This window comes from Cololabis saira, chromosome 5 (assembly GCF_033807715.1).
Source record: "Cololabis saira isolate AMF1-May2022 chromosome 5, fColSai1.1, whole genome shotgun sequence".
Lineage (NCBI taxonomy): Eukaryota > Metazoa > Chordata > Actinopteri > Beloniformes > Belonidae > Cololabis > Cololabis saira.
This window is the reverse complement of record NC_084591.1, coordinates 20,194,661-20,218,059: the sequence shown is the minus strand read 5'-3', so window position 1 is coordinate 20,218,059 and position 23,399 is coordinate 20,194,661. Positions and strand designations below refer to the sequence as shown.

The 23,399-nt window shown below is 41.0% G+C and overlaps 2 protein-coding genes across 2 annotated transcripts in view; both read right to left on the bottom strand.

Annotated features, from left to right (window-relative positions):
• Nucleotides 1–257: 257 nt before the first annotated feature.
• Nucleotides 258–14,065, bottom strand: ano10b (anoctamin 10b). The gene is made up of 16 exons (XM_061722513.1): nucleotides 13,958–14,065; nucleotides 13,801–13,862; nucleotides 11,956–12,215; nucleotides 10,074–10,247; nucleotides 9,847–9,984; nucleotides 7,783–7,899; nucleotides 7,423–7,539; nucleotides 5,212–5,553; nucleotides 4,944–5,126; nucleotides 4,700–4,755; nucleotides 4,523–4,597; nucleotides 1,858–2,022; nucleotides 1,585–1,776; nucleotides 1,360–1,497; nucleotides 1,160–1,276; nucleotides 258–1,082 (listed from the first exon to the last, which is right to left on the bottom strand). Exons 3-16 carry the CDS (start codon nucleotides 12,206–12,208, stop codon nucleotides 1,059–1,061), a joined length of 2,091 nt encoding a protein of 696 aa, XP_061578497.1. The 5' UTR covers nucleotides 12,209–12,215; nucleotides 13,801–13,862; nucleotides 13,958–14,065; the 3' UTR covers nucleotides 258–1,058.
• A 5,260-nt stretch (nucleotides 14,066–19,325) lies between these two features.
• fa2h (fatty acid 2-hydroxylase) overlaps nucleotides 19,326–23,399 on the bottom strand; it is a 42,518-nt gene continuing 38,444 nt past the window's right edge. The window contains exons 6-7 of the mRNA XM_061721159.1: nucleotides 21,254–21,506; nucleotides 19,326–21,161 (exon numbers count right to left, since the gene is read on the bottom strand). Coding sequence (XP_061577143.1) covers nucleotides 21,094–21,161; nucleotides 21,254–21,506 — 321 coding nt within the window. The 3' untranslated portion in view covers nucleotides 19,326–21,093. The remainder of the gene's footprint in view (nucleotides 21,162–21,253; nucleotides 21,507–23,399) is intronic.

The window sequence follows — 23,399 nt, the reverse complement described above, 5'->3', positions numbered from 1 at the left end:
TACCACTAAAAACTTGTGGATTTGTCTACAAATGTTCTGTTGAGCTTAGGACTTGACTAGATCAGCTTGTCTTGCTGTCATGTCCACTTTGTCTCAGCTCAAACGTTCCATATATATTATATATATATATATATATATATATATATATATATATATATATATATATATATATATATATATATATATATATATATATATATATATATATATATATATATATATATATATATATATATATATATATATATATATAATCCAAAAATATTTGAGTTCATGCATAAAGGCTCACAAACCATCAATTTACACCAAATATTACTAAAAGGAGCTTTAAAGACAACTGTATTTGTTATCTTTGATCACTCCACCGATGATACTGTGATCTAAGTTTGAAGCGCGACTGGAGGCTCTGGAGGTGGCATGAAACACTGGGTATGTGCTGTTTCCATTCATAAATACTGATGTTACCGCTGCATTGATTTTAACAGAACATACTTATGCTACCAATACAACCAATACATTCCCTTTCCTGCCCAAAGGGGAATTCAGACCAAGCAGCTCCGAGGATTTATGGGAACTTGCAGTGGAGTCGGTCACTGAATATCCCTCCACTGCATGTGTGCTCTAAGGCAATCTGGGCTTTATGGTTGTACCATTCCTCTATGATTCCTTTAGGATTTTAACATTAATAACTATTGTTTGGGTGATGTTCTATAGGTTTTATAGCATCTTTAGTAGTCCAGATTAAACAGGAAAGACTCTCGGCTGTGGTTCCTGCGTTGGACACAAACAAAGGTGGATAACTTTGCCCCATAGTAACAATTACTACAAAAAAGCTCTTATAGTCTTAAAACACCTTAATTTTTAAGGGTAAAACCCCTTATAGTTGCTTCTTTAAATGCACTTGCAGTATAGATATGACATCAAGTGTGTGCATTGCTGAAGCCCTTTCTGAGTTAGTGAAAGCAGACGGAAGACTTAAAAAAAAGTGGCACAACGGTAAGCGTGCGTGGATCCTTCTCTAGGACAGAAAGTACCACCTTCAACTCCTTGAAACAACTCTAGGACTCTTCCACCTCCAGCTTCTGAAATAAAGGAAGAAAGTGTGTCACACAGAAGAAGAAGGAGGCCAAAATGTGGTAGATGTGGAGTCGGGGTTAACCTGCTGTCTCAGGGCCTGCATGGACATGTACTCAATATGCTCCCTCTTTTTTCGGATCCAGTCCGGCTCATCAGGGATCAGTGCTGCCATAATGACCTTCACCAAGATCAGAACATGCTGGAAATACACACAAAGGTGATCAGATGAAGTGGACACACAGGGTAGAACAACGTTTCTTGCATCTGCACCATCCTCCTCACCTCCACCATGACAGCCATCACTAGAACGTTGGTGCTGCTCATCCCGCTGTCCTGGCACAGCTCCTGTAACCGTGGCGACAGCAGCAGCAGCCAGCAGTTGGATACAACGGAGACGTAACTCAAGACCTCAAAGGCCATCTGACATGAAAGAAACGGACCACGCCGTTGGTGAAAAACTACAACAAAAACAATGTTTTTCTTTCTCATACTGGGTTTACTGCTGACCTGCCAGACGCCCATGTTAGCCGCGGGGGGGGAGAAGGGTTTGCGGAAGAGCTTGCAGACTTTGTAGGCATCTGACCGGATCTCCGTTAGATTGTTGAGAAGCAGCAGAACGGCAGTCAGAGGAAACACGCAGGAGAAAAGACTCAAATACCCAAACTGGACCAGGAGTTCGATGTACTCCGCAAAAAGGCCCTGTGACAAAACAGGATGCAGTAATAATCAACGCGTCTTTTAAATTTTCAGATGTGCATCTTCCGAACACGATATACTCACGGGGAAAGGAGGCAGGATTCTTTGGTTCCTGAATTTGTCTTCTTCTGAGTCGTCTTCTCTCTCCGACCTGTGGGGGGCGCTGATGAATCTGTCCACCAAGAAAGGTATAACTATCTCCGTCACCTGGTTCACCAGCTGGGTCACGATCAGTAAAGATGCCAGGCGCTTCAGAAAGACAGAGGACAACTATAAATAACTGATTGTTGCTATGGATACACAGACGATACCACACTAAAGAATAAATGTATCTGGTCCGTACCAGATCTGACAAGGACCTAAACTCAACCTCAGATGAACATCGCCTGACATGAATAACACACCCTCATTATTTACTGACACAAACTAAGTCAAAGTGCAGAAGCACTGAGTGAAAAAGTTCCAGCTTCGGCAGGAACTGATGTAATCATTTTCTGTGGGATTTTATCAGACTCGCATGTAGCTAGAATTCTAGCCGAGACTTCTTCACAATGTCCCTTCAGTTCATTGAGGTCTTTGGATCAGTGCAACACTGCCAGCCTGTTGAAGATTTACTGATGTGTTGAGGATTGTTGTCCTGTTGCATCATCCATCATTGGACATCTTTAGCTGTCAGACTGATGGCTTCATATTTTACAGTCGAAGGGTTTCGGCAGACTGGCAACAGCTTTTACTGTTTTCAGTGAATAATATCCGGCTCTGTCCTGGGCTGCAGTCTCCATCCTGTGGAGGTGGTGGGGGAGAGGAGGACGGTGGCAAAACGGTCATCCATCATGGACAATGTCTCCCACTCCCTTCATGAGTCTGTCAGAGCCCTGGAGAGCTCCATCAGTGACCGGCTTCGTCACCCGCGATGCGTCACTGAGAGGCATCGCAGGTCCTTCCTCCAGGCTGCCATCAGACTCTACAACCAGGTCTGATCACAGTAGTAAATGGACAGTTATAACAAAGATGTCCAATATCTTTCTATTTTTACCTCAATAATTTATTATATATTTATTATATATTTATCATGTGCAATACCATCCCCACCCACAATTACACTGTTCTCATTCATACATGTCCTGTTTTTGAACTGTGTTTACAATATCTCAAACTACACAATTTTTATTCTTCTGTATATACTGTATATATTTTTTAACTATATATTTTTTACTTTTTTTAATTCTTTTTCTCTGTATGTGTATGCATGTGTGTGTTGTGCGTACTGCTGCTGTTCAATGTGAATTTCCACAAATTTTTGTCCAAAATGCAGAACCAGCGTGTCTGACTCAAACACCAGATGAAGTGAGTTTGCAAGACATGTGAAGAAAGAACGTTATGAAGGACGAGATCAAGTTACATGAGGAAAGTTGCAGGATCCAGTTTTAGATCTTGATGCAACGCAAACACAAAGATAAGGATATTTTACCTACGTTACGTTAATCTGCACATTAAAATAAAAAATCTATTCCATGCTAGTTTACGAAGCCATAAAGAGACAGCTCTTTCTTAAAGCAGCACAACGTAACTTTCAGCTTTTGTTGAGTTTGGCGGCTCCTTTGGACAAAAGCGGTAGTGCTTTACCAGAAAGAACACTACGTTTCCCATGAGCACCAGCGCGTACTGCTGGAAAACTCCTGTCCCCGTGATGCCTTAAATCCCGTTACCGGGATACCTTAAACAAGGAAAAAAGGGAGCGGTATATGGAGAAAATAATGATTATTAAACGTTTGGGTCCATATGAAATCCCAATCAAAGAGTGGAGCTCCGATGAGGACTTACTGCTGCAGTTCTGCACAACCCACGTCTTAGGCTACCTTCTTTAGGAGTGTTGTGCAGCTGCTTTGGTAAATGTTTGACTCGCCATGTGTTTCAATAAATTAGTATAATAGTACAACATACAGTACATGTTTTGTATCACTCTAACCTTTCTTTTTTTTAACTGCTATATTATGCTGAAGAGGCTCTGAGGCGTGAGCAATATTTTTGTTTTCCTCGTGAGATTATTATTTTCCTCTGCAGCTACAAATAGAGTTAATAGTTTTCCTCATCAAACTAGTTTTATCTGAAAATTGGGGTTAATCGCACCGCAGAGAGCTGGCCAGCAACTGCGTTTAGCTGGAGAAGTGGGGAATAAAACCCGTATTTGGATCCGACCCCGGTCTGTGTGAGTGTTTGTTTGTGCTATACTGTGGAAGGTGTTTGGTCGTTACAGCCGCGATCCAAGCGAGCCGACGACTCTTTGTTATCTCAGATACTCGGCCTCCGTGGTTCTGCCTCCAGGCAGGAAAGCGGTGAAAAGTTAAACCATTAGCGATGATCTTTTTTTCCCCACGTCTGTTGTGTGTGGAGCTGCTGCAGCTACAACGCAGCAACGGGTTACCAGTTTCTGCTGAGCTCTGCGCTCCACGCCCCGCCCAGCTTTCGTCTCGACTACGAATCGGGAAGGAGAGGGAAGTGACGTATGCCGTAAAGCAGTCAAAGCCGTAAAAAGTTGTAGTTTTTTAGTGTGGAAGGGTTCCTACCATGCACCTAAAAGTTACATAGTGCCAGTGAAGGCGATACAGACCCCCCAGACCATGACAGAGGTGTCATTAAACCTGTTGGAAGTTGATGTACCATCACAATGACTCTGGAAATATGATATTAAGGTGGAAAAGTTACATAGTGCTGCTTTAAGAGTGGGGCTAGTTGTCTGCCCTTTTACCTTACGAAGCAGTGGCACATCCTGCTTGAAGAAGGCGATGTGGAAGAGCACCGTGAAGTAGTTGAAGAAGGTGAACTGTGGGGGGGAGAGAGAGAAAGAACCTGGTAAAAGGGGGAGGGGGGATGCACTGAGAGGAGGAGCTAATGATCCAGGAGGAGGAGGAGAGCAGAAACGTACCACCAACACTTTGCCTGTCAGATGGTTCTGGAAGGCGGACTCCTCTCTGTGGTTCTCTGAGGAGACACAAGGAGTTTGTTGGCTCTCTCCTCACTTCATAGCTGGTCCTTCATGGGAGCCACAAGACTGTTTCCCTCTTTCCTTCCTCCCTGATTACATCTTCACAGCCTCATTTGCCATCAACATATCACCGTAAATGACAAACATCACCCCTGTCCTACATTCCCCCCGTCATCCCTCTTACCATATTCAGTCAGAGACTGCGCTACTCTCTTGTAAACAGTGGCCAGCATGTTTGTATAGAGGATATGGAGCACGGAGGGCATGTAGAGGAAGGTCTGAGACAGCAGGGAGTCCCAGTCCTTGTGCAGCTGCTGCACCTGCGCCTCCGCCCAGTAGAAGCACAGCATACCCAGAACCACCAGCCCTGCGGGACGAAGCACCACAGGTGTCACATTCACCCGTCGGCTAATTCTAGCGTCACGCTTCGTCGAAAAGCTCTCAGGCCTCACCCAGAAACAGCCCGACCACCGGGACGGACACCAGCGCCATGCGGAGGTGCCTCTGCCATTCCGGGAAGAGCGGCTCCACCCGACCCGTGACGGGGTTGACCCCGAGGTCGCCATGGAAACCAGGGCGGGGTTCGGCGAAGCGCTCGGCGAGGTGCAGGGTGCCCCAGCGGTACGACAGGGACGAGCTGCGGCGTTTCCACAGCTCCATCACCACGGTGGACCAGAGCATGCTGAACATAGCCTGCAGCATGTGGCCGCTGATCGCCGGGCCGGAGTCGGGATCCTGGAGGTCTGCAGCCCCCGAGCCGGAGACCGACTCCACCATCTCCCTCTGAACCGCACCTGAGATGAGAAGGCAGGGTTTCACCTCACGCACTGGACAGTGTCCTCTGGGAGGAAAGCGTCACTTCAGTTGTGGGAAACGTATGGAGTTTTGAGTGTCTTTGGATATAAACTTCAAACTCTAAGCTTAATAACAAATAGTAAAAGGAGGTGTATTTCTGACTAATAACTTCTGCCAATAATCCACTAACTGACTGATTTTGGTTATTAGAAACATTCCCAATTGATTACTTAAATGAATTACGAAAAAATCTTATTTCAACTAGTGGCAGAGTTGGCTTCAAGAGGAGACTAAGAAAGGAAGTTCAAAAGAAACTGGTTGTTTTAGATTGTGTCTAATGGTTTTAGCTTATTGATTTAATTGAGTTAGGTGTTATATAAATACATTTTCCTGTTCTGCATTTCATTTTCAATTTTTAGTATTTTATTTTGCTGAAGTTTTGTGACGTTTCCGGTTATTTTCACTATTTATATATTTTCTTCTATTGAAATACGTTTTTTTGTTTTTGTATTTGCCTCGTTTAGGATGCACTTATTTATCTTTAGTTGTACTTGGATTTATCTTTAATCTATCTGTTTTTGGTTGTTATTTGTTATTTGTTTTTTTTCATTTAGGAAAATTCATTTTCTTTTTTTCATTGTTTTCTGCTTATTATTATCTTTTGTTTTTATTTGTTTTTGTTTTTTTGTCTTGTTTTTCTTTTTAGTTGTTGCTCTTTGTACTTGTTATCTACTTCTCTTATTCTAGTCTACTAGTCTTATTCTGTTTAACTAATATTTTATATTGTACTGTAAAAGTTTTATAGAAATGTATATTTGTACTGTTGGACCCCAGAAAGATTAGTTGCTGCTGAGGCAGCAACTAATGGGGATCTGGAATAAATAAATAAATAAATATAATATTGTACCATCTTAATGTGCAGCCATCATTAACAAGCATGTTACACTATATTCATATAATGTTGATTTATCTGTACTTTGATGATCACATCAAAGCTACATAACTGTTTCCCTGTTAACAAAAGACACATTCATATCTGAAAGTCTTACATGAACTGAACGAGTGAACTGATGACTATGTGGGCGAGGCAGCGGTTCAGCTGACTGATCATCCACATCGTAGGAAAAAGGTGTTGCAGATAAAGGGTGTAAATATTTAAAAAACAAAGACGGATGCAGTTTAGATGCTCAATCAGTGAACGAGAATTGCATTGTAAAGTACGTTACTGTGTCCAAATAAGGTTAAAAAGGACCATAGAAGCAGAGGGTATCTAAACTACTCTGTTATAAAAGCCCAGGCCAGGCTTTTATGGACGCTAACGGCAGCACGAATAGGTGGTTAATAAATAGCTCACAAAAGAGTCAACTATTGAGCGTTCACATCAGAGGAAACAGCAAGTTAATTAAAAAAAAAAAAGAAAAAAAAAAAAAGGAAGACAGAACAGTCTTTTTAAGGCCAAGCATGACCTTTTCTTTTAAACCCAAAAACAACAAAGAAAAGGGTGAATGCTGAGAATGACAGTCAGCTGCTTTTCTCCATTTGCAGAAAACAGTCAAAACACTTAAAGCAAGTGTTTGTACAAAAGTTATGACAAGAAAGAAAGGACAATACAGACATAAACAGATGGCAGACAGAGTGGGAAGAGCAAAGATGGAAGGACCAAAGAGCTTCTTTAAGAACATTTGGTGTAATCCTTCATGCTACTGTGGAGGAGCATCACTGTAAATAATAATAATAATAATAATAATAATAATAATAATAATAATAAAAATAATTAAAAAAAAAATAAATAAATAAAAAAAAAATAATAATAATAATAATAATAATAATAATAATAATAATAATAATAATAATAATAATACACCTACCTGAGAAGTATGCGATGGAAAGGCCCAGGATGGCTGGTGGGAGCAGAGACCAAGTGTAGAAATCGAGGAAGCTGAAGTAGAAAGCCATCGAGTTTCCAAAATACTCGTTCACAGCATCTGAATCAACACACAGAGGTACGTGCTGTAAGTATATGATGAAGTATATGAAAGTATATTAAGTATATGATATGTAATATGATTTAAAAAAATGCATTGTGAGGTTTAGGTCTATTTCTCCATGCATGTGTGTGTTCGTAGGAGCAAGTGTGTGTGTGTGTGTGTGTGTGTGTGTGTGTGTGTGTGTGTGTGTGTGTGTGTGTGTGTGTGTGTGTGTGTGTGTGTGTGTGTGTGTCCACCCACCCAGCGGTTGAGCGAGCTGATTCCCAGAGTACCAGGCTTCACTCAGATCCTTCAGTTTGTTTGGGTTGTGCAGAGGAAACGTGTCCAGAATCACACCAGCTGAACTCAGCTTCTGCCCTGCAGCAACATTCAGTCCAGTCACATCAAACATGCTGGACCTGCACCGACACGAGAAGCTCTGCGAGACGCGGACACACATGCTGCTGTAAATAGTTACCAAAACATTACCAGTACTTCTTTTGTTTTTCAATTATTCATCTGCAGCTTAAAATAGTCTCTAATGAAAGCCTTGTTTTAGTTGTGTAACATCCGCCACAAAGTTTGATTTCAGTTGGTCATATTGGGAATCAATACCCTCCATCAGCAGCTGGGAGCTGGTGCAGCTTCTAAAAGCTGGTTTACGTTTCCACATGCCGCACAGGCCCGGCTTTATGCAGCTGCAAACGTCAATATCACTGATTCCTGTCCATACCCTCGTCTGGATGTCTACACAGAATAATAGATGCTGCGTCTCCAAGGTGACCAGAAACAGTTAGTCTTCTCCACATATCACAACCATGATAACAAAATATGAGTGAATCAACTTTCAAATATGTTTAGGCAGAAACATTGAAGCCATGTTGAAGCCTGTCCGCGACAAACAGAATATGATAATTCAACATTAATTACACATTGACATTAGAATTGGATGATTGATTGATGGTTGATCCATAAAACTTAAGCAAAAATCTACTTTTTTGATGATAACTTAACATTGATTTAACATCTTTTGCTGTCTGAGGACTTATTGTGACGGGTTAATAAACACTGTTGCAGACAGCAGTTTGTGTTTGTGAATTCCCTTTAAATCCCAACGGATGATATTAACAGAATCAAACAGCAGTCAAAAAATGTCTCAAGAAAAGAAAAAGTATCAAAATAATGACTGTCTGTGACCTTGCTTGATGCATGACTTTTCTCTCCTTTGATCCACCGGGTTTCACCAGAGCTGCAGACGGGGCTTCTTAAATTTCTAATATTGTTATAAGCAATAAAATTATTGAATTACTATTCCAATACTTGAATGCAACCTCCTGTTCTTCTTCTTGAGACCCACTCTGTGGTTCTAACGTGTATATCTGAACAACCCCAGGGTTTGAACAGTAGACTGGACACAGGGAAGGCCAGCGTCATCTGGATGGGGCCAAAGTAGTATATAAGATTATTATTCAGTGAATGAGTCATAGCCCACGTCATCTTAGGACTGTTGGAGGGTGTATTGTTGCAAAAAAAATGTAAATGCAAAATACTGGTTAAAACAGATGAGATTTGAAAGAATCCACATCAGCTGGAGGTGTCACACTGCCCTGTTGTCTCATGTGGTGACGGATTCCTCTCACCTTCCTGCCACAACATGTCATCAGCTGATAGATTGCCCCGATCATGTCTTGTTTCTGGCCTGACTTTCTGTCCGTCCACGACAATCTTTCTGCCTGCTCTCTCTGGACTTTGTTTGCCCTGCTGATGATCTGCCTGGTTCTGATACTCTCTAATGGTTCCAGCTCGCCCCCCCCTCCACAGTGTTGTTGCCTTCATCCAACACTCACAGGATTAGTGGGCCTGTTCCAGAGCTCACTGTCCTGCCAGTCAGAACTGTTTTCTGCTGGTTGCTCGAGTTTTCCAAGGACTGTTTCCTGCTTCCAGCTGGACAACCATCCTGTTGATTCAGTCAATAAAGACTTTTCTAAACTCTACCTGAGGTTGTACTGCACTGGGTTCCTAAAATCCACCCCTGACATGAGGGGGGGGGTTTGAAACCACTTCTCAAAACCAAATGTGTGCAACTACACAGTTGAGAAAAGTCGTAACTCTTGATTGTAAAAGTTGTTTTTTTTTTTTTTCCCAAAGCAGCCGAATCATTTCAGGAACCCTTTTTGAAATGTGTGGTGGGTGTTGTTTTTGCCTGGATGCATTCATCTCAAATGAAACACTGGTAGGTTCTCTTCATAGCGCTCCAACAGCGACTGATGCAGCAGCATGTGAGCGTCCGGTTTCTCCAGAGGTCTGGAAGCTCAGGCTACTCACAGATGTTGTCTCGGTTCTGTAGCGTGAGACTGTCGGGCAGACCAGGTATCCTCAGGTCCTTCTGCGCTCGCAGGCCGTCCAGCTCGTACTTCACGATGTACTGCCGTTCTGCCAGCGTCAGAAACGCCTCCATGTCGTCTGTCACACACGAGCGCAGACCATGATGCATTGTTTTACACAGTTACGTGTGCTTGGGAATGACTCGAAGAGAAGGTTCTCCGCTCTACCTGAATCTTTGAAGTTGTCTCTGTCGTGGTAGGAGAAGCCTTCCATGTCCCCAGTGCGGTACGCCTTGCACAGACCCAACTCCTCGGTAGCTTTTAGTAACGTGCAACGCGGGGCCGAGACCACGATGATGTCACCGCTGGCATCTTCACCTGGATGGGCTAGTAACGCCGCACCTGGAGTGGGCCGAAGAAGCCAGTGGGAGGGTTTTAGTTTGACAAAACCAGCGATGCACTGATTAAAGACATGAAAACATACAAACAAATCCTCAGAGCTTTTACACAACCCTAAATTTGGACCTGAAAAGTGGCTTTAAAGAATATCTGCAGTTTTGAAAGCGCATCCTAGAGGCTCTCTCAGTAGTCATGTGAGAATCTGGGAAATCTCTGCACACAAGGAAGGGTGGTTTAAAAAACAACAAAAAGCTGAATGCTGGTGATTGTCAGGCCTTCAGGCAGCAGTCAACTGAAAACAGACATGTTTGTGTTGTAGAAATCCCTGCATGGACCAAAACACAACACTTCTGAAACCAGTGGCAATGAGCACATTTCATGGCTACATCCAGAATTTTATATTCATAAAATAAAGGAGCATACCAGAAAATCTTATTTCAACTAGTGGCAGAGTTGGCTTCAACAGGAGACCAAGAAAGGAAGTTCAAAATAAACTGGTTGTTTGAGATTGTGTCTAATGATTTTAGCTTATTGATTTAATTGAGTTAGGTATTATATAAATAAACATATTTTCTTGTTCTGCATTTAAGTTCAATTTTTAGTATTTTATTTTGCTGAAGTTTTGTGACGTTTCCGGTTATTTTCACTATTCATCTATTTTTAAATTTTCTTCTATTGAAATACGTTTTTTTGTTTTTGTTTTTGTATTTGCCTCATTTAGTGTGCACTTATTTATCTTTAGTTTTACTTGGATTTATCTTTAATCTATCTGTTTTTTTTTCTTTTTTTTTCTCGTTTTTTTCATTTAGTAAAATTTATTTTCGTTTTTTCATTGTTTTCTGCTTATTATTATCTTTAGTTTTTATTTGTTTTTGTTTTTTGTCTTGTTTTTCTTTTTAGTTGTTGTTCTTTGTACTTGTTATCTACTTTGTTTTTTCTGTTTAATTAACATTTTATATTGTACTGTAAAAGTTTTATAGAAATGTATATTTGTACTGTTGGACCCCAGGAAGATTAGTTGCTGCTGAGGCAGCAACTAATGGGGATCTGAAATAAATAAATAAATAAAATAAAGGAGCATACATCCTCCATGCATCTGTTCATCATCAGCTCTCTAAAGGCTCCGGCACAGCGTTTTAATCGGCCTTGACTGGGGCGTTGCAACACCTCGTCTCTTCTGTTTCAGGACACAGAGCAGTTCAAGGCCGTCCAGGCCCGGTGGCTGTAAAACTAACCCATATCATAACCCGTCCACCACCGTGCCTAACAGTTGCGATGAGGTGTCTGTGCTGATAAGCTAAACCTCTGGACTTCTACTGCAACATTTTGCTGGAACTGTGTCCGAGTTCAGGTTTTGATGTAATTACTTAATTAAGATGTTTTTTTCTTGCTTCATTAAGTCTATTGAAGATTGTTTCTAGCGAGCATTTTATTTATTTCTAATTTTGTTATGAAACTTAATGCCAGTGTTATTCCCTGTATATTTGTTACATTTAGCTTTTATTTAAAGAAATGAACATGTCAGTGGCGTGTTGGCCAACTCAGGAATAAAGTAGTTATAATACACAGGAGTTGTTTACGACATCATCGAATCGTTTCTCAGGTCAAGATCTCGAGCAAAAATCATTTAAAGGCATCTAAACATTGATCTGCTGTGTGTCTCGTCAGAGAAGCATGAGTTTGGCAGAGCAGCTGAAACCTGAGCTCTCACCTCCATCTTTCTGAGACGCTCCAATCAGTCTGATGATCCATCTCTTTGTCTCGGGGCTGACCTTCTCCCTGAGCTTGACCAGCACCAGCGGCTCCACTCGCTGCGACACGCAGCAGGGGCATTTCACTTTGGTCCAGTCCACTCGGGCAACGGCAGCACTCAGCCTGCTCTGCACCTTTCCTCCTGCAGCTTCGCTGTCCGGCTGCTGGGATGATTCATCAGCTCCGACTTCATCACCACCTGCCTTGCTCATGGTGAGACTGGGAACAGACGAAATGTTGGATGATGCTTCATCCCCCAGATGTTCACATCCTCATCATCAGCAAGTGGACTTATAACATCAGCTGTTTTGACACATGTACTGCTCTCCTGAAGATAATTCAAACATTATCCACAGGAAATATGTGCATAAGAACACAAATGTCCAGATCCACCATAACATCTTTATCCTGCTGGTAGAATCTGTAGGTCAAGTATATTTGATACATGTGTGAATAGAGCAGGGTGGTATCTAAAGATTTTATTCTAAGCATAATAAAATGACAATAAAAGCTTTGCACTAATGTGACGGATGTCTGATCCTTAATCGCCAGCGTGACGGAGCCCCATAGTCGCGACAAAAACACCACCACTTCTGTGAAAGCGTCAGGCGATTCCTCAACTTCATCATCCCTTCCTTTCTCCTAAAGTTGATTTATGGTGCTTTTTTTAATTTCCTAAATTAAACAAGGGCAACAGTGGGCCCAGCAAAGCAAGGCATGTGTCCACCACAATAAATCTGCTGACTGGGTGAATATTTGCACTGTGACAAAGTCGATCTCCTGCAACTGAGGACAACATAACACTGGGACATGACTCTCTGCTGGGAGCTCAACCCTGAAAACCAAATGTTACCCTGTGAACAAACCCTACATTTGCTTTAGAGCGCAGCACTAAATATTGTTCAGATGTTTTAAGTCTTGTAGACATTAAATCCATACAACTGTAGTGATGACCTTTCACTAAAGTTTATTATAATTCATCAGTGTAATATCCTGTACGATGTTGCAGAGGGAAAGAATGCATTTCCTGTGGTGATCATCAACATTTTATCAAAACACAGTGCTCTATTTAAGTTCATTTTACATATGTTTTATGATAAATATCTGTAAAACTAATACAATTCCAAGAGCCTAAGGTTTATTATCGTGATCATGCTAAAACATTGATATTACAAGAAAAAACAAAGGGTCAGGGCAACAGTTGATCATGTCTCAACTTAAACGCAGGGCAGTATTTGTTTGTTGTAATAATGTGTTTATAAATGCTTTAGATCCATTACTTAAAACTATACAAAACAGTGCAAAACAATGTTTCTGTGTCCACATTATCACAAACGCTGTAATCTTTCTATGAAGCACTGTAATACACCAGGTAATACAAACACTGCATCACTCAGATGTTTGAATATTGTCATATAACAGTTCTTATGTTCATTTTCATATCTGCGTTTGCATCAATAATTACATTATATTACTTGAACAGTGTTTGTAGAGCATTTAGATTTGCATGTGAACCTGCAATAACCTCAGATGTCACTTTTGTACCCGGGCAGCTGTAACATGCTGCAAGATATGAATCTGCACTAACTGCTTCGGAGGAAAAGCCTTCTCATTTCAGATGAACCAGTATGTTTAAAGAACCAAAGTTTGACAGCAGTAAAACCAGACTTACGGATGGAGAGACATGCATGTGGAGGACTCAACTGAAAGTGGGACAGAACAGTACTTCCTGTACGAACGAGGAGTGTTTATATGGGTGGTGACAGTCAGAGAGGAATTTAGGGGTAAAATAGTCAAGAAATACCTTGCAGGTCACTGATGATGAGGATCAGCTCTCCAGTCCTTCAGTAGGCCCTCCACAGACTCCTGTTTGGATGCACACAAACACACAGAGGAACTGAAGGCAACAACATCAGGAACAGAAAGCAGAAAACACACCCTCAACGTCTGCACACACTTACCCAGCCCCAGTGCGTGGTTCCTCCCAACTTACTCTCTATGTTGTTATGTCGGTGCATGTGTGTGTGTGTGCTAGGAATGCAGAGGAACTTCCCAGACACTGCAGGGTGTGGAGGGTTGTTTGGTTTATATTCAGGCTCCTCCCTCTGGCCAGCTCCATGTTTGACTGGTGCAGCTGCAGCTGCAGCCCAGGGTCCTACTGCACCACCGATGTGTCTAGCTGGGAAACACTCACCCACAGACGCTGCAGGGCACCTACAGCTTAAAGAACACAGTTTAAAAGCAGACGTAAATGCAGTGATTCACATCTGACCGAAGGTGGCCACTTCTAGGAGACAGACGAAGCAAAGTGTTAATGTGTGAAAAATATAAACAGCAAAGTGAAACAAAATGTTCTTATGGTTCAGGTTCTTGACGGCTCCAGGGAAAGAATTAACTACCTTAATGACCCCCAAAAGAGGTCAAATATATAAACAAACAATATATAACAAAAAAACAATATATAACAAAAAAACAAATAATTGTAGAAATATAAATACTTACTTACTTACTTACTTAGGCCCATTTCTCATGACTGAGCATAGGTCATCCAAGACAGTCCGCCATCGCACTCTGTTCTGGGATAATCTTGCTGCATAAATATAAATAGAAGTGATAAATAATATAATTACAAAAACAAAAGGCAACGCTTTAAAAAAACAATACTCAATTTCGTTTTTCCACATATATTCATGTATTTATGTGTTGTTCTTTTTGAATGATTTATTCTATTTGTTGTTTCTAAATCAATCTACATCATTTTCTTAATTCATTTCATTTATTTATTTTTGGTTTTTTATTTATAATAACATGCTAAAACGTGAATTTTTCTCATGAAGATTTCAATACCCAAGTTTGCTTATGGTATTCTTATAACCACCAAAAAACTCTCTAGAGTTGAAATAAAGCAATTCACTGACAGAACAACTTAAGTGGCTTTCAAATTGGATTTTTTTCTTTTTCCTAATTGGAAATGTCATTGGTACATTTAGATGCTCAAACTAAATAAGACAAGAGAATCTGGATGTTGTTCTCTTTTTTCAGGCTCAACATCAACTGTGCTGACTTGGTAAAACTAGCGTCAAAACAATTAAACTTGATATAAACTAGGATAAATGAGGCTTTAATCTATTTCAAACTGGTCAGATACAGAACCAATAACTAAAATTGGAGGACAAGACATGGTGCTGTGATTTAAATTAATTTGCCTTTAATGATGGTTGTTTAAGTCTAGTTATATCAGTTAAATGCTGGGACCAACTGAAAGCTTAACTTACCAACAGGACAGTGGTTTAGCAACATATATATGGTTAGCATGCTGAGGAAAACAAAAGAAAAACGCAATCTTTGACACGTTCCTGAATCTTCACCAGGCACAGGTTCATCTATCATGTTTTTCTTTGTTTTTGTTTTTTTATTTCCATCTAGCAGTTCCGGCGTTCAAAATAAAATTCAAAATTTCAAAATAAATGTCCAAGAGAACTATTATTATTTGTATTAAAGAAAAGTAAACGTAATTAGTAATTAGTAGTTTTAACAACTCGTGCATGTGTAATTACACATGCACGAGTTGTTAAAAAAAAAAATATATATACATATATATATATATATATATATATATATATATATATATATATATATATATATATATATATATATATATATATATATATATATATATATATGGACATCTTTTGGACATGGATATATATATATATATATATATATATATATATATATATATATATATATATATATATATATATATATATATATATATATATATATATATATATATTTATATATATATATGTCCAAAAGATGTCCAAAGATTTGGAAACGCTCAACCATGCTTTTATTTCATGTAGGGTAGATTGCTGTGATGGACTCTTTCCCGGCATCTCTCATCTACAACTTCTTCAAAATGCTGCAAAAACCAGGACGATAGATCACATCACTCCAATACTTAGATCCTTGTGCTGGCTTTCAGTTAAACAGAGACTTCAGTTTAAGGCTTTTATTATTGTCCACTGGCTGACCATCTTGTGAATATAGTTTTATTCTTTTGCACCCCTTCTACATATGAGGCGAGGGAGAGAGGAGATGCTTTAGCGAGTTCAGGAAGGAGTATTTTGTCCTGGGGAGGGAGGAGCTAGCTCTCTGTATATTGTTACTACATTATATTACCAAAAGTATTCACTCACCCATCCCATAATCAGAACCAGGTGTCCCAATCACGTTCATGGTCACAGTTAATAAAATCTATCACCTGGCCATGCAGAACTATTAGTGAAAGGATGGGTCACTCTCAGGAGCTCCGAGAATTCCAGCATTGATCTGTGATAGTGCTGTGCAACAAATCCTCTCGCTCCCTAAATATTCCACTGTCAACTGTATTATGAGAACATGAAAGTGTTTGGGAACAAAAGCAACTCAGCCACCAAGTGGTAGGCCACGTAAACTGACGGAGCGGGTCAGCAGATGCTGAGGTGCTTAGTGTGAAGAGGTTGCCAACTTTCTGCAGAGTCAGTCGCTACAGACCTCTAAACTTCATGTGGCCTTCAGATCAGCTCAAGAACAGTCCACAGAGAGTTTCATGGGATGGCTTCCAAGGCCGAGCAGCTGCATCCAAGCCGTACATCACCAAGTGCAGTGATGTAAATCACGCCCCCACTGGACTCTAGAGAACGGTACTTGTCTGACTGTACTGTGCCAAGTGTAAAGTTTGGTGGAGGGGGGGTTATGGTGTGGGGTTGTTTTCCAGGGCCTGTGTTCATCCCTTAGGTCCAGCTAAAGCAGGGGTTCCCAAACTGGGGGTCGCGCCCCCTAGGGGGGCCGCGGCGCTATTGCAGGGGGGGCACGGCGAGGTTGGAAGGTAGATTCATTTTTTTTTTTTTCTTTAAGATTTTTTATTTCAAGATTTTGCCCTCAATACATATGTGCAGACAGTGAGAGAAAGAGAGAGAGAGAGAGAGAGAGAGAGAGAGAGAGAGAGAGAGAGAGAGAGAGAGAGAGAGAGAGAGAGAGGAAATAGCGGGAAGAGAGAAGGGGAATGACATGAAGTAATGGTGTGGCCGGCGGGAATCTAACCGGGGACCTGCTGCTTCAGGAATCTAACCGGGGACCTGCTGCTCCAGGAATCTAACCGGGGACCTGCTGCTTCAGGCCACACAACTACCCGGCGCGCATGGAAGGTAGATGCATGTGGGAATCTCTCACCTGCAACCCCAGTTTAAGAGGATCTGTAATATGAACCAGCCCACCCCACTCACTGAAAAGGTGTGGGGATTAAAGCTGGCATTTTTGCAGAGCAATTGTTGAAATTTTGATTATTTGTTTAGCTGTTGCTGCTGGGTTTTTTTCCTCAGGGAGCTGGTTATTTTTGGAAAAAAATATGTTGAAAGTAATGCATACTGTTGTACAGTAAAAAGGAAAAAAAAGAAATGTGTTGCACACATGAAGCAAGCCCACTCACATCACTGAAAAAATGTGGGGATTAAAGGTGTCATTTTTTTAGGGTAAATGTTCAGATTTTGGCTGTTGTTTGTATTGTTGTTGTTTCAATCTCTGTGAGCTGGTCAGGTTGAAAATCTATTTTTACAGAGATGGACAGTTTTTTAGCACATATGTTCAATATAGGAAATAAATTGCAGTCGCATTTGAATGCAGAAGATGTGTGTCGGGGTCGGGGGGGGGCTCGAATATTCTGTTACATACAAAAGGGGGGCCTGGCAAAAAAGGTTTGGGAACCACTGAGCTACTGTAAAGGAACTCTGAATGCTTCAGCATCCCAAGACATTTTGGACAATTTCATGCTCCTAACTTTGTGGCAGCAGTTTGGAGCCGGCCCTCCCTCTTCCAACATGACTGTGCACCAGTAGACGAACTAAGGTCCATAAAGACATGGATGGGAGAGTCTGGTGTGGATGGACTGTACTTGACAGAGTCCTGACCTCGACCCGATACAACACCTTTAGGATGAATTAGAGCAGAGACTGAGAGCCGGGCCTTCTGGTCCAACATCAGTCTGTGACCTCACAGATGCACTTCTGGAAGAACGGTCAACAATCCCCATAAACACACCCCTGAACCTGGTGGACAGCCTTCCCACAGGAGCTGAAGCTGTTAAAGCTGTAAAGGATGGACCAACGTCATAATAAACTCTACGGATTAAGAGTGGGATGTCATTTTAACTTCATATGTGATTTAAGGCAGGTGAGCGGATACTTTTGGCAATATAATGTATATCAACAAAGGTGACATGCTTCAGAAATCATTTATGCTACCTTTATGTTTAGTAAAAGGAATGGCAAGTTTATTAAGTTATAAAAGCAATACTGTCTCATTATCTGGTATGTGCTGCAGTCATGACATGCATCAACATATGCATATTAGCCCATGAAATGATGAGGAAACATGACATATTGGGGGTTCAGAGTGTGGAATACTTTTTAAACTGACTTTCCATTTGGTTCCAGCTTTGTTACAGATCGAATTCAGACACATACAGAAATTGACATAAAGAATAAAAGGTACAAAGTGAACATGTCTTCCTTTGTCAATAAAAACTCAACATTGTTTGGTCTGTGGGGTGTAGCAAAAATAAACCAAATCAAATCAAATCACAAGACAGAGCATCCTCAGAAATATACTGACATTTATTTACAAACAGGTTGACAATTGCATAGAAATGTTAAACTCTAAAATAAAAGTTACGGTATTAAAGTAAACAGATTTAAGAAATATAATATTTTATGTTGCATTTTTTAGCAGAGTGAGAATCAAAGCTTACAAGCTGTTGCTTTCATATTTACCACATAAATATACATAAATAAGATCTGCATGTCTCATATTTCATTCAGTTCTGTCATACTGTTACACTCGTCCCCATCACTTGATTGGTCATCATCACTAAAATCCTTGAAATACGTTTTTTTAATCCTGTTTTTTTTTTTTTTTTTTTTTTTTTTTTAGAAAATTCCTCTCTGGGATAAATTGATTTTTATCTTCCTTACGTATTAAACATTTGTAACAATCTTTTCTCTGAGCAGCATAAAACAGCATTATGGTCTTCAGTTAAAGAGCATCTGAAGACAAAATGACACATTTTGGTGAATTCAGTTACAGCTCATCCATGTGTTATTAGAGACAGTTTAAGTCACACAGCCCTTATAACATTTACCTTATAACTTAATTAATATTGCTGCCTTTACTTTGTATAAACTGGAAGCTGTGGGATTACAATCGTGGGCTTTTATCCAAAGGTGCATGCTCATTTACATAAAAGGGAATCTTTTTTTGAAGTTAGAAAAGGCGGAACGACAAATTCTCTCTCTTTGCTGTGTAAGAAAAGGGATTAAATTAATTTTGTTCTGCTTGAGTTATCGGCGCTGTTGTCGGGTGTTTAGAGGAGACATGCTAAGGATCGGCCAGTTGCTGCCAAGATCGCCTGCTGTCGAGTCGGATAGTTCATTGATCGTCATCCTCTGCAGGGATCTGCTGGGCCAAAGAAACCAGTGCTGTTAACTAAACAGCGATACGGCCAAAAGCTGGAACCTCTAACATTAAAAAACTAAATATCCCTTCAGAGAATAGACTGTAGAAAAAAAGGATATGGTAGTCATCCGCTGTCAAGCATGAAGCTGATGTGCAATTGCCATAAAAAGTGGCAAAATGACTAATTCAAGTCACTTCACAAACCAGCGGATGATACCTGGGGGTCCGTCCAGAGTAAGGTGAGGACGGTAAGAGTTTCAGTGACACAGAGATCCCCACAGCAGGAAATCTGAGTGCCTGGTTTCATGCCTTCGGCTTTGTCTCTGTCACCTCGACAACATCCTTCTCTCAGTCTAAACACATCAAGTTATCACTCTGCATACGCCCTCATATCACCCTCTCACTGACAGCACAGAGCTCGTGCAAGTTAAGCAATTCCACTTCTGTACAAAGCGTCTTAAGAATATATAAGTACATGTTTTTTTTGTTTTTTTTTTTAAACCTTGATTAATCATAAACGGGGTTAAAAGGGAAACAGGAAATATTACAACAGACTTGCAAAAGATATATGTGCATATTGGCTTTGAACATTTGTAACTCTGATTTACATCAACAAAACATCCCATGCAGCACACTACAGCTGTGCTCTTCAGTCCGGGTTTCCGAGGGAAACGTATAACAAAATAAAAATAAGGAGGTGGTGGTTTCTGAGGACCTGGACTGAACAAACTGCACTGCAGTAAACCTCTCTCGTAGCTATGCTTGTGATCCATAAATTAAAGGTATGCTGCGAAATTAATCTCAGCGACATCCAATTATCTGAAAACTAAAGTTTTCTGTTCACAGATGCTTGAAAATCGTCTACAGAGAGTCCAGACAGGATGGAGGGAGCTTTAAAGCTGCGGACAGTGCAAGGGAGGAACCAAGGTTTTTTCCTGAGTTGGCTCCCAGAGAGGCACTCTGACGCTCACACACTTTGGTCACCTTCTCCTCCCTCCATTCTCCACGTTCACCTGCCATCTGTCACTTCCTTTCCCCTCTCTGATGGTGTGCTTTTGCATTGATGCACATGAATTTACAGTATGTGACTGTGTTAGAATGTTTATCAAACATTATTTCTGGGTATTTTAGTTGCGCTTCACAGGCGACTACAACTGTAGCCGAGTCATATCATTTCCTTAAAACAACGAAAACACAAAACGTTTGCTCATGAATGTGCCCTTTCCCTGGCCCGCCTGCTAACTGCAGGTGTGTGACTGGAGGTCAGGTGAAGGGTTTGGCTGTGGGGCCCAGTGAGGTGAAGCATCAGTTTGCTCTTTAAACGATGACCCTAAATGGCCTTGCAGCTGTGTGGAAATGAGGAAATGATGCAGGCTGGTCAACATACTCATTTGACTGAGCTGAAGAGGCTATTGTGCTCCTGGTTAATTTGTTACACTGAATATTGATAGATTAGCTCCCACACTATCCCATTTGTCGGTGGAAAATGCAGCAGCAGAGCTGGAAAAATAAAAGAGAGAAACAGAGGAGGAGCCGAAGTGGTAAAAACATTGGGGCTGGTTGCTGAAAAGTCCCATCGTCCTTCAGGTGAGCGGCTTCTGCGTTAAAATTTCTCATCAGGGATGACCGTGTTGAAGGGGTGGTCCCAGAATGTGCTGGTGATCCCAAAGCCTGTGGAGGGGGGCGAGATCACGTCACATGAGTAACTTTACCAAAGTGAAGGATGATTTAAAGAAGGCGTGCGCCGATCACCCCGCGCTCACCTGATCTCTGGTGCTCAAAGTGGTGTTTGACGTGGTAGGCCTTCAGCCCGTACAGGTACGAGCCTTTCTTCGGCGAGCCGTAGTGAAGGTAGTAGTGGATCATGTCGTACACCACGTAGCCGCACAGCCCTCCGGCAAACACGGATGCCGCCAGAATCTCTGGGAGCATGTTTCTGAGGACAGCGTAGAAGACGCCCACCACTATGGCGGCGATGCCAGGAGGGAAGACCAGGCGAGAGCCATCGAATGGAGACTGGGGAGAGAAGTGACACAAGGCTTCAATTACCCTAAAATAGTGGTTGGCATCAACATCAGGATATCATTTCAATGTCTAAATATATTTAATGCCCTGATCCTTATCATTAATCCTTTGCACAAACATTAATTTAAGGATTATCAAAGACTGATTTGAATGTTTCTGTTGGATATGTTTGTTCATTTCCATCTTTTCTGCTAAACTTTCTATTTTCAGTTTGTCAAGTGCCATCCATCCATTCGTCCACCCGGCCGTCCCTTCATCTTGATTTATGTTGCAACAAAATCATTCCCTTTGAGATGAAATATTCCTGTTCTGAACTCAGAAATAAACTTGCAATTAAGACCAATCTTTCTGGTGCTGTAGCATATAAAACACTTTAATAAAGTGAATGTTGTAAAGTTGGCAGGGGAACTACTGGGAGAACTGGAGGTTAAACCACAGTTAAGCAACTCACATGAATATTTTTTAATTAACCGGGAAGAATTTGACACCGGCTTTACATTGGTTTAGCATTTTCACTTATTTTAAGTTCATAATTCGGTGTTTCTTTGAAATTAGTTTGACATTTGTGCACATTTGTACACAAGTAAGTACAAGCAGGATAATTCAGATTTTATAATGTACTATACTATATAATTACTTATTTTATTAACTTACATTTGATATCTTTTCTGAAATTCGTGTTAAAGGTATTGTGACATGAAAAACAAATTTTTCTTGATTTTTTGTGTTTTGTTGGGTGTTTTGACATCAATTACACCCAAAAAACAACGAACTTTTAACATTCAGTGTATTGTGTGCTTTCTGGGATTTTCCGCATAACTGTGCAAAAACGGCGCACCTGGTTTGGTGGCGGGCCGTTACGTAACGGCCCGCTAAATCACCGCCCCCTCCACCCAGCTCCCTGCCTCCGCTCCTCTCCAGCGCACCATAAAGGCTGATTTATGGTTCCGCGTTACACCGACGCAGAACCTACGGCGTAGGGTTACGCGGCGACGCGCACCGTACGCTTACCCCTACGGCGTACGCTCTGCGTCGATTTAACGCGGAACCATAAATCAGGCTTAACACGGAGCTGTTTAGAGCCTCTTTTGTTCTAATCACCGGAGGAAAACTGCTAAGAAGACCCGCGGCCACTGACTGGACTTAAGATAAGGTATTTTTATGATTGTTTGCTGTGGACTGCTGCTTTTCCGTGCATGCTTCGCCTGTCGCTCCCGGCTTAACTCTCCGACGCCGCTGTGAGCGTATGGCTGGGTTGGAGGAGGTTTGGAGGAGGAGCGGGGCAATGATTGACAGGAAAGGGAGAAAAGGAAGCGTTTTTCACGGCGCAAAAAAACACTGTCATAAAAAACCAGGAATGGAGTACTAGAGTGAAGTTTTTCTTGTTACACTCTTTTAGACACATTTGAGGGATGTTGGCCAAGACTTTTAATAGTGTTAAAAGCATGTTAAAAATGATGTCACAATACCTTTAAGTCAAGAATTAAATACTTAAATGATAAAACTATCTAACTCTTCATAGCTTTAACAAAAACTTGTAGAAAATGCTTGATGTTGGTGTTTCTGCTCTCCCTATCTGACCTAACTCAGCACCTCGGTGGAAATCAGAGTTTCATATTAGGCTCAAGGAAAACCATTAAAAGAATATTTTACAATCGGCCACATTTCACAGGTAACACACCTGCTATTGACGCACTAGCGTGGTGAGGTGAGACAACTAACTCCATCTTCAAAAATCAAAGTGTCAGCTTCAACTGTGCTCATCATCACTAAATATCTTATTAAATATGTTGATAAATTACAAGATTTTTACAATATTCTTATCAACCAAAGTATCCACATTACCTGATATACGTCATTCAGAAGCTCCGTGTTTATAAAAAA